Source organism: Xenopus tropicalis, chromosome 8, assembly GCF_000004195.4.
Source record: "Xenopus tropicalis strain Nigerian chromosome 8, UCB_Xtro_10.0, whole genome shotgun sequence".
Classification (NCBI taxonomy): Eukaryota; Metazoa; Chordata; class Amphibia; order Anura; family Pipidae; genus Xenopus; species Xenopus tropicalis.
This window is the reverse complement of record NC_030684.2, coordinates 127,842,027-127,854,152: the sequence shown is the minus strand read 5'-3', so window position 1 is coordinate 127,854,152 and position 12,126 is coordinate 127,842,027. Positions and strand designations below refer to the sequence as shown.

General features: G+C 38.6%; 1 protein-coding gene across 1 annotated transcript; it reads left to right on the top strand.

Moving 5' to 3' along the window:
- Nucleotides 1–2,817: 2,817 nt before the first annotated feature.
- Nucleotides 2,818–10,500, top strand: LOC100496754 (vomeronasal type-2 receptor 26). Its single transcript, XM_012953627.2, has 6 exons — nucleotides 2,818–2,879; nucleotides 4,368–4,494; nucleotides 5,393–5,941; nucleotides 8,092–8,319; nucleotides 8,920–9,043; nucleotides 9,584–10,500. Exons 1-6 carry the CDS (start codon nucleotides 2,818–2,820, stop codon nucleotides 10,498–10,500), a joined length of 2,007 nt encoding a protein of 668 aa, XP_012809081.2.
- Nucleotides 10,501–12,126: the final 1,626 nt, after the last annotated feature.

Sequence of the window (12,126 nt, the reverse complement as noted above, 5' to 3'; positions counted from 1 at the left end):
GTAATCTCCTTTCTGATTATATTACCACCACAGTCAATACTGGTCACTTCTTCCAACACAATTTTTCAAAATTCATCCTGCTCTTTCACAAGCAACATCTACAACACTCATCCTTGGGCTCATCCTATCTCCTACCCCTAGACTACTGCAACTTCCTTCTGTTCTCTTATCTGTTCTCTCAAACCCCTATCTCTTCCCACAACAGTATGTCTTAAACTCTAGTTCTAAAAACCTTCTCCTCTCAACTAAAGGTGGCCATACACTGAAAGGTGGCCTACCTTGAGATGTGCAATGTCGGATCAATCCAATTGAACCACACAGACGGGATGTAGGCCTCAGGGATGAGAACAGCATTAATGAGCTAATGCCCTCCTCACCCACCAGGATTTTTAAATCTGCCTAATGGACATCTGCCCAATTTTTGGCCAGAGATTGGTCTGGTAGGCCTGTCTGAGGACCCCATACACAGGCCAATAAGCTGCTGAATCAGTCCATCTGCAGCTTTTATACCCCGTGCCCCTCCCTATATCTCTTCTAATAAGACATTCCTGGCCTCCCACTGTTGCTCTCAGAGCCACTGCCTGGTTACACCACCCACATCCACTGTTGTTTTTACCTTCCCTTCTTGCTGCACCCTATCGCTGCAATTCCTAAATTCCTCCAGAGAGAATCCTCTTTCTATGTCTTCAAAGTCTACTCTCTCTATTTCTTCCTCTTTACCATACATTTCCCCTATTTCCACCTATCCTACATCTAAATTTAGACTACAGTACTGCACAATGTAGTATCATTCTCTGCCAAACTGAAACACCAGTTTTTCACTTATTTTAATTTACATACAAAAACATTGATGGAACATTTAAAATTATTTACCATTCACATCACACAATTACTGTGATGTTAAGAATAAGGCAGATGGCAAACATTATCTTATTCGACATTGTAACAATGGTCTCCCCATGAAAGCCCAACGGGTGACATTATCCCTCATAAAAAAATGATTTTAATTGGATAGACTAGCATTAGGAAAATGTGAACTATAATGATCTGAGTAATAACAGTGTATGGAATGCTAATTTCTATGAAATAATTACACCCTACCATTCACTTCCCCAGACGTCTCCCAAGCCTGGCTGAATATAAAGCCTTGGACACAAATAAGAATCATAATCATCATAGAGATAGGAACACTGACTAAACAGGTCACATCTTGATTAATTAGTCTAAAGGTTTTCTTATCAATTCTATTGATCACTTTTATTGAAGCTTTTCTGTCAAACTCTGACCGTGGAACAACAGAATCTGAAGAGCTGATCTTTATTGCACTGTAAGTTGCCAACCTTAATTATAATGTAATCCACATTTTACTATCATGTTTAATATAACTTGATCTAGCCCAACAAAATATAGGGGGAATGGCAAAAGTGGGCGATTCCAGGAGCGTTAGCACCCATGATTTTTAGTAGCTTGGTAGGGTAGTAACAGCACCCAGATTTGCCCCATGTTATCTGCTGTAGAAATCCACTGAAAGCAAGCAATTATTACTTAGGAAAGCAGCAACCCTCAGGTGCTAAAGTGCCCCAAAGTGCCCTATGTGTGATGCTGGGACTGTTAAAGCTACTGAGTAATAGCTAGCAGTAAATCTTAAGTGATTATATACAAGTGCATGCATTAGGAAACCCTGGAATTACAGCCAGCATGGACGCCATGGTAGTTCCAGGGATCTTTTAGCAAGTTAGCAGTGAATCTTACCCAAATACCTATTAACACTGCATGCCGGAAGTGACACCATTCTAACTCAAATCATGTGGAAATTGGGTCCATATTGGTGCACCACAAACAGCCTGCACTGGGAACAGCTTAGCATGTGTGTGGAACAAAACACTGCATCATGGGTAAAAAATATGGGACATGCAAAAACTGCTTTTTGTACATGTGTTGCATTTGTTAATGGGAAAGCAATCTTTTGTAGGTTTTTGGTCATTCTAGCACTGATTTTATGTGCTATATGTGGCCTTTAAAGAAGGAGGCTAATTAGGATGTATTTAAACTGGGGATGCACCAAATCCAGATTCAGTTGGGGATTTGGCCTCAGTGTCGGACTGAGGTGCCAGGAGCCCACCAGAAAACCTTAGACTGTGGACTCACACTCTTCAAAATATTTTTTATCCACTTCTCACTCAATATTTTCCTAGTTTTTTTTTATTTATGTACTATAATCTATTCTTCTTTATATTTAATCAATTTGTTCCCATAAAGAAATAGGAAATGACCATGAATTAGGCCAAATAGTTAGAAACAGGAGGGCCCACTGACAGGTGGTGCCTGCCCAAACTGAGTCCGAAACCTTAAAATCACATGACTTTTCATCAAATGAACAGGGAATGTGCAGCACGCAGTTCTCTTCAACCCTCCCGAAGCTTAAATGAAAACTATACCCCTGAACAATGTAGGTCTCAAATGTAAAACAGCTCAAATGTAATTATAAACTATCTGTAAGTATTCATTCTGGAAGTATTTAAACTGGTGAACCCATACGCACGTATATTCATGTAAGTTTGTCTCTAACCTTGGCACTACCAGCAAGCAGTTTGCATTCTGTTTTTTTCTCACAATTCACAGGTTTCGGAATAAATCAGAAACGTACAGAACATGCATTTCATTTTCATTGTTGTTGTCCATCTCATCTTGTTACTAATTGGGTATAAGGTTGACGAGGGTGAAGCTTTATTGGAAGGGTGCAGGCTGTTTACTGAAGATGTGATTGGTTATTCTCAGGCTGGAGATATCACATTAGGGGGGCTAATTCCAGTCCACATGGATACAAATCACCCTGTGATAAACTTTAGAGAAAGCCCTCAGCCTCTTCAGTGTGGAAGGTAAGGTTTCCTTTGTCATTTTGTACACAAATAATTGTTTTTCATTGGGTATATATACATTTTCTATGTAAAAAAGCCACTATCATATTCCTTTGCCTAAATCCATGGGACCTTGTACAGGTGCTAATTTGAGTGGACTCAAAAATTTATTCAGCGCCGCAGTAATTTCTAGGGACTTTTTAAAGGAACACAACATTTTAAAACCCTCTTCAGTAGTACTAGTTCATATCTAACCTTTTAGAAACAACTACAAAGGCTAATTGAAAACAGCAAGCACTAAAATGGATGCAAATATTGTGCTTATTGATTCTATTTATTAAAGATGCTTTTGTTAACCATGCTCCTGGTACTTTGCACCATTGCCCCTGTCCTGTCTCTTTTAAATCGTACATAATTTCTCCTATTAACCCTGAAGAGCCCAGGAGCTACAAGCACCCATTATGTGAGTTATATTATATTATTGTGTTAAGTTTCCCACCATGGGCTGCATCAATAACAGAATTTTCCCTTATTGCGTCCATTTTAGAGCAAACAAACTTCCACTTGCAGTAGTAATTTTCAAAGAAGTTTCCAAATACCAATGGCAATATAATGCCATGTTCTACAGAAGCTTCTCTGATATTTGTCTTTCACAGCTTACATTGTTTGCTTCAGCTCTATTTATACTCACTTTGCCTTTCTCTATTTCTATCTCATTACTTCTTCTGCACATTAGAAAAATTGAATCAACAGGTAATCCAAGCTGTACAAACCAAAACGGCACAGAGATTCTATTGTAACTCTTTTAGGTTGAACGAAGGAGGTGACCACTAGAAGGGCACAGTGTACTGTACTCTCAATTCTTCTTATGTAGGCAAAAAAGGGCTATAGCCCTCCACTGGGGATCAAACACTGGCCCAACAATCCAATTCTGGTCACAACTCATTCTCAAAGCAACAACTGTATAAAAGGGAATTTATATGAGAAGAAATTGCCTTGATAAACTCTATGAGGGGAGACTGGCTGGACATAGAAGATGACAGATGAATGTGAGCCATACCCAGATGTGACATGTTCCCCGCAGTCTATTTATTTTTCACTTGTAATCCCCTGTTGTTTTCCCATATCTGAACATCTAACAATAGTAACCCTTGCCGCACCAGCTGAGTATAGATCGACCCTACGTGGCTTGATCATTTCATGGAATAAAAACTCTGTACTACTAATCCATTGCTCACTGTTTAGCTTATTGAAGGTTTTGTTGTCTCTAAACCTGTAATATGAGATGATTACGCCTATATTGATTTGCTCATGTTCCTTGTACTTTTCAATAAACAATTGTTCCTAAAACTGGATCTAGTTGTATTGTAAAATCAAGTGTATTATTTGATTTCGTTCTCTGTATCTGTTAGCATGTAGGGTACCAGTTGGTGAAGCCTATTTTATGAGCAGCAATCTGAGTTCCTTGAATGCTATCATAAGCTCTGACAGATTTTCCTCTTTAATTAGATTCCATCTCAGGTATTATCGCTTCTTCCTTGCGATGGTATACACTATAATGGAGATTAATGCCTCTGATGATCTTCTGCCCAATATAACACTGGGCTTCAAACACTATGATTCTTGTTATAATGAGGTGAAGTCATTAATGGGAGCTGAATGGATTTTGTCAGGGAAGGAAAAAGTGGTGCCCAATTTTAATTGCAATAGCGATATCATGCCATTGGCTATTATTGGTGATTTGATATCTAAAGCCTCAATACCTATAGCCAGGATCTTGGGACTGACCAGATACCCACAGGTACATCAGCACTTGTGTCTGTCAGCTGGCTCCTTGTGCAACACATAATCAGACATTATATTGATATACTTTCCTGTGTTGCTGTACAATTAGGGGGAAATAATAGTTGTTAGTTATAAAAAGGTAGTGTTTAAAAAAAATTAGATGGCTACTCCTTTTCTTGAATGCTGCACATACGTGTTTGCATCATGTCAGAGACTGAACGTTCCAGAAGCCTTCAGTATTTTTGTCTCTGGTAAATGCAACAGACTGTGGGATCATTAAAGTGTGTGCATTCAGAAATCTATGATTATGTGTTCCAACCAGATGCCATGTCATCCAAAGTTGTTAATGAGATCACTGAGCCCCAATTGGCAATGAAAGAGAGGAAGGACATAAGTCAGTAGCTCACTAAATTAAACTTCCAGGTGCCCCAGCAATGGGCAATAAAATAAGAACAAAGACAGAGAAAAAGCTCATGAAAATCCTAAGCAGTCAGGTGTAATGATAAAGTTAAACATTCAAAACCAGTAAGAAATGTAGCCTTAGGCATTTTGTGCTTCTAAAAGCTGATTTTCTCTTCTAGAAAGACACCTTTTTCATTAGTTTTTCAGTTTTCAAAATGTTATTGCATAGTCCCTACCCATGGATGAGTTCTGCAGATGACGTAACGTCTAGTATTTTGAATATGGAATTTTGTCTGCTAAAAAGAACATGCATCTCACTAATATCAACAATTATCACTATCCAACAGGTCAGCTATCGTTCTGTTCACCCTTTACTGAGTGATAAAAAACAGTTCCCGTCCTTCCTCAGAACCAGCCATAATGCTGACTATGAGGTTTTGGCACTTGCTCAGTTGTTGAAGTACTTTAACTGGACCTGGGTGGGCATCATATTCTCAGACAATGACTTGGGAAGATCAGGGGCTCAGCTGGTGAGTCGAGAGATTGAGAATAATGGCGGCTGTATTGCATTTAATGAGATACTTCCCATAGTCAACTTTATGGAGTCCGTCTACCGTATTGTTGATGTCATCCAGAAATCCAGAGCAACAGTGATCATTGCGTATTGCACTATAGAAAGCTTCATCCCATTAATTGAGGAGGCATCAATTCACAATATCACTGACAAAGTGTGGGTGGTGACTACCAGTTGGTCCATCTCATCTGACTTCCCTAGAAAAGAGTTTCTAACAACCTTAAATGGAAGTCTTGGAATAGCAACTCGACATGGGAATATTCCAGGATTTAAGGAGTTTCTTTATAGCCTTCAGCCTTCAGTGTCTTTAGATGATCTTTTAGTAAAGACATTTTGGGAGAATGCATTTCAATGCGTTTGGCCAGAAAATGGCACCTACAATAATTCATCACATAGGGAAGACATTGTTTGGTGCACAGGGAAGGAGAGAGTGGACAGTATTGATCCCAATATATTTGATGTTTCCAACTTCAGGGTCACACACAAAGTGCATAACGCAGTCCTCTCAGTAGCACATGCTTTGCACCAGATGAACAACTGTGTTCCAGGGAAAGGGCCCTTTAAGAATGGATCTTGTGCTGATATTTATAATCATCAACCCTGGCAGGTACAGTATATCTACCCACTAACAGGCACAACTGCATGAGGCTACTGATGGTTTACATATCTAAGAAGTTAAAAAAATGTAGTCAAAATGCCACCAAAGGGCCTTTGTAACATTGTGAGCTGTGTGTCATGACTTTAAGATGGAATAGTTAGAAACATTAATATTAATACTTTTGTTAGTAAGCAAGAACCTGGGGCACATTTTAATAGGAGACGTGTATCCTATAAAGGCATGGGGTCAGAGGCCAAGTGTTTTTATAAAGGTCATTGAACTCCGAGGTGACTTCTAATGTATTCAGAATTTACAACAGGGGGGCACATTATTTATTATAATACACAAGTTTCAGGGAGTCATGTGACACAAATAACATCACTGAGCACTGATTATAACTGATGTTATCACTAAGCACCATTTATAATGATATCATTTACACAATATTCATGGCTCTTGAGTATTAAAAAAAAATATATATATATATATATAATATACACAGATGACCTAAACAGATCTAAATCTAAGTACATGAGTTAAATGTAATGAAACTGAAGAAGACATCTGACGATCTAAATGATGAGAACAATGCCCAGATCAATAAGATGTAATTCATATTGCTTTTTGAATTCATGGTTGATTGGACCAGTTCAATATTAAATCCAATGGACATTTAAACTTAAAGGAGGAGGAAAGGTAAAAACTAAGTAAGCTTTATCAGAAAGGTCTATGTCCTCTATCAAAAGAAACACAGATTTTCTTGTCTATTTTTTGTAAACATGATGTTCCAGTGTCTGACTTCCTCTGTCAGAAACAGCCTTAATTCCCAGGGCCAGAGTCTGCGCAGTTCTCTCTTCTCCCCTGCTCCCTCCTTCCACCAGAATGCTGAGAATTCCCTCTCTTAGGAATGTGTGATCTCAGCTATAATGGCTAGAGACTTTAGGCTACTTAAAATGGCAGCTGCTATCTTAAGCAAACGGAGAAAGCTTACTCAGGTATGGTAATGGTTTCTGCAGAATAAATATAGCGTTCTAGGTGGCACTAATGTGGCGAATCTATTGGCAGTAAAATGCCAAAATGACTTTCCTTCTCCTTTAATATCTACATATTAGTTTGTATGCAGGCTTTGCTCATTACATCATAAAATGAACATTTATTAACAGTGAGTGAGTGAACACTGACTCTCTGAGTCAGGGATCCCCAACCTTTTCCACTGTGAGCCACAGTCACATGTAAAAAGTGTTGGTGAGCCAAGCAAGCATGTTGCGGAGCAAGTTCTTCGGGGATGCCAAATAAGGTCTGTGATTGGCTATTTGTGTCACACAATGACAGCAAGCAGGGAGGCGCCATATTGTGGGCAGTTAGAAAGGCAAGCTTTGTATCGTGCCAAAGTCTTGTTTATGTGATAGAATGGAGGGCCAGATGCCCATGTCCATACACAATGGTTACACAACTGGATGGTTAGGAGGGAGGGGAAAAGTGAGAAGTGTAGTGACATCTAGGAAGTTCAAATGGAAAGTGAGAACCGAGGCATAGAGGTGAAGTTCTGAGGCATAGAGGAGGGGCGGGCATTTTATGATTGACAGCTGAGATTTTTAAATGCCTTTACAATGGGTATGGATGTGGTAATGAAAAAAGGAATTTGGGTTTCATGATTAATTTGAAAAGGACTTTTATTATACTGCTTTTTATGTCTGGGTGACAAGTCCCCTACTTTGAGGCCACTGGGAACAACATCAAAAGGGGGTGGTGAGAAACATGTTGCTTACGAGACACTGGTAAATGTACAAAATATAATGGAGGCTTGTAGGTGCCCTTCAACAATTTAGTAATATTTCAAACAATTGTGTAAATGATTGTATCTTTCTTTTTAGCTACTTCATTACATAAAAAACATTAACTTCAACAACACAGAAGGAGAGCAGATATATTTTGATGCGAATGGGGACGTTCCTCTCTTTCTGGACATCTTGAATTGGCAGATGTTCCCTAATGGAAGCAACCAGTATGTTGACATTGGCAGCTTTGATGCACGGGCTCTGAATGGACAAGAACTCAAGATACTGGACAACAAGATCCTGTGGAACACTGGACACAGCCAAGTACCCTTACATATTTAAAAGATGATGTATTGCACTATAATATTGTACAGATCTTCATATTGTCCCCAAATAAATGCTAAAAATGAGCTGTAGGCTAATGTCCCCCATAATGTTTATCCCTGTATCACTGACACATATGGAAGACACCTGTCACCACCCCACTTCATTGGTTTAAATCAAATGATGATCAAATATCAAATAATGATAATGAATTTGGCCTGCCTTCTTTAGTGTTTGAGCATGATTGTACGAAACAAAACAAAAGACAAAGAGGCAACTGCAGAGGGCCCTTTGAATGTGGGGAATGCTGGGATTGCACACTAGAAAATACGTGACTGAGAATGCTTGTATTTTATTGTAGTAGGAGGGCTAAGAGGATTACTTCTTATAACAGGTCTCAAATCAAAATATATTGCCAGCCATTAATATGATATTTAAGTCTTTACTAATAATGTAATAACCCCAAAGCTGAAAGGTGACCCATAAAGCCTGCCTGAATTCACATAGATTCTCATTTTTTTTTAGTCTTCTTTACCTGATATGCTAGCCCCTTCCTCTGTGCACATGTTTTGTTTTCTTGTTTCTGTTTTGATTCTTCAGATCCCTGTGTCAGTGTGCAGTGACCCTTGCCCAAGAGGCCACAGAAGAGCCACCATTCAAGGACAAAAGATCTGCTGCTTTGATTGTCTGCCGTGTTCTGAAGGAGAGATTCTCAACCCAAATGGTTTGAAATGTTACCATTCTACTATATATCCTTTGGAATCAAAGGGGTAACTTTTATGTAAGGCACGCTAATGCTGCCATTGTGGCCAATGCTTAGGTCAAGACTGTTTAGAAAGAGGCAATGTCAGAGGGTCCTTTTAACTGCTATTTAATAGAATATAGGAAAGGACATTGCCTTTACATTATCAAAATTGTCATCATTTTCTCCGGAGACATTACCTTAAAGTTCATATATTACAAGACACTTCCCTAAACATCATATATTGCATTAAAGTTCTCTGTTAATAATATAAATACAGTAGGGCCAATGAAAACATATATTAGCAGAATGTTATACTGTGATACTGGGAGAAATATCCTTTGATATGATCAAATGAAATGAGATGACTACATTGCCCCTATAGAATAGAAGCTCTAGATATGGAAACACTGTGTTTCCCTTGTCTCTGTATTGATTACATATGAGCACTTACTGTATGAGTGTACCAGTTTTTCATATGGAATTAATGATTGCATTTCTCTATGTTTCCTGTTGTTTTAGATGACAGTAAATGTCTTAAGTGCCCAGAAGACCAATGGCCTGACAGCATGAAAGAAAGATGTCTTCCAAAAATAATTCAGTTTCTTTCTTATGATGAGCCGTTGGGTTCCTCGCTTGCCTGTATTTCCGTCTTGTTTTGTCTGATTACGTTTTCTGCCTTCTGCCTGTTCATAGCTAAACGGAAGACTCCCATAGTAAAAGCCAATAACAGAGAGCTCAGCTACCTACTTCTCATCTCCCTCATGTTTGGCTTCCTGTGTTCCTTGGCATTCATTGGCAGACCCAACCTGAAGACGTGCATGATACGCCAGGTCCTGTTTGCTGTTATTTTCTCATTTTGCATTTCAGTCATCCTAGCAAAGACTGTCACTGTCATCATGATATTTAGTGCCACAAACCCAGACAGTAAGCTGAAAAGATTGGTGGCAATGAGAATACCTGTTTATATTGTCCCTGTGTGTACAATGGGTCAGATAATTCTATGCATTGTTTGGTTGGCCAGGGCAGCTCCATTTGCAGAATTCAATATGGCGGCAGAAATAGGGATAATAGTGATTGAGTGCAATGAAGGCTCTAGAGTGTTATTTGCATGTGTGCTGGGGTATATGGGGTTGTTAGCAGCTATTAGTCTATTGGTTGCCTGTTTGGCTAGGAAGCTCCCTGACACATTTAATGAGACCAAGTTCATCACATTCAGTATGTTGGTTTTTGCCAGTGTTTGGCTGACATTTATACCCGCTTACCTCAGTACCAAGGGGAAACAGACGGTGGCAGTAGAAATCTTTGCTATACTATCTTCAATGGCTGGACTTCTTGTTTGCATTTTTATCCCAAAATGTTATATAATATTATTGCACCCGGAAATGAACAGCAAACAGTATATCACTGGAAGGAACACCAGGAACCAAAGAACATGATTATTACTAAATTTCAATTCTGTCTTTTACTTGATCTGTTAAAAAATAAAGATAAAGAACAAAGCAATAAATTTAAAAAAGGACAATTAAAAATAATGTTATATTTCTATGTAACAGCTATGTGGTGTTTTTGTGTAGCTTTCATAAAGGTTATCCTTGGAGGTTCACAGCCAACATAAAAACAATTGTGCCTATATATGAATAAAGGGACTTCTCATATCCAAAGAATATACTGTAGTTCTGTAATTAATGTCAATGGGGGCATTGGCATATGGTTTTTTGGATAAAAATGCTCAAATGAATTTTTTCAGTTCGAAAAATTTCCTTACCCAAATAGTTTCCATTCATATAAGTGACAGGAGTCATTGGGGTATCTAGTATTCCTCTGCTGGCTGAAACAATAATCACATTCCGTCCATGGCAGATCTTCTTTATATTATTCTATAATGCATGAAATAAACATTTTCTGATGTTTTTCTCCCCAGACAATTGTTATTATTTTATTTCTTTCCAGAAAACATAAACAAAAACATTTTAAAACAAATATGATCAGAAGAAAAAATCTGATAATGAATGAGAAAATATGAAATATAATATTAGAAGAAGACCACAAGTCAAAATTGTCTTAACAACTAATTTTTAACTAGAACTAACAATAAATAGAAATGCATTAGAGTGACATATAGGCATAGCTTAGTGGGAGAAGTATAAATTAACCATAGTAGTTTCAGAAAGGACTAAGACATCCTCATCGTAAAGTCACTTGGTTTGTTGTAGAGCAGGGGTCCCCAACCTTTACATAGTCAAATGTAAAAAGACTTGGAGAACAACATAAGCTCATAAAAGTTCATGGAGGAGCCAAATAAGGGCTGTGATTGGCTATTAGGCAGCCTCTATGCACCCTATCAGCTTACAGGGGCTTTATTTGGTAGGAAATCTTGTTTTTATTCAACCAAAACTTGCCCCCAAGTCAGGAATTCAATAATAACTCCCTGGTTTGGGGGCACTGAGAGCAACATCCAAGGGGTTGGGGAGCAACATGTTGCCCCTGAGCCACTGGTTGGGGATCACTGTTGAAGTGTATTGTTAGGATGTTTTTTAATCCAAAGTATTTATAAAGATACACCAAGTATCCAAAAACACAAAGATAATCTAAAATCCAAAATCATTTCTAAATGAGGTCTGTCATCTTTTGACCAGAAAAGAAAAATACCTTTCTGAGAAGCAGCAAATAAAATCAAAAGAAAATGTCTAATGCTATTAATATTTTCCTGGTTAGTTATACCAATAAACATAAAATGATCTAAAAATACCCAGTAGGACAGAGTAAGAAGACTTATTGGAAATTGTAACAAAAATGAGGGGTACGTCTCAATATCCTTCCAAACCTCCCTTCTTGGGCATGGTCACACATAATGAAACAAGTTAACACCGTGAGACTTAAGGTCCCCATACACGGGCCGATAGAAGCTGCTGATATCGGTCCCTTGGACCGACTCGGCAGCTTATCGGCCTGTGTAGGGGCAGAAACGATTGGACTGGCCGACCGATATCTGGCCTGAAATTGGCCAGATATCGGTCGGCCAGGTTAGAAAATCCCGTCGGATCGGGGGCCGCATCGGCTCA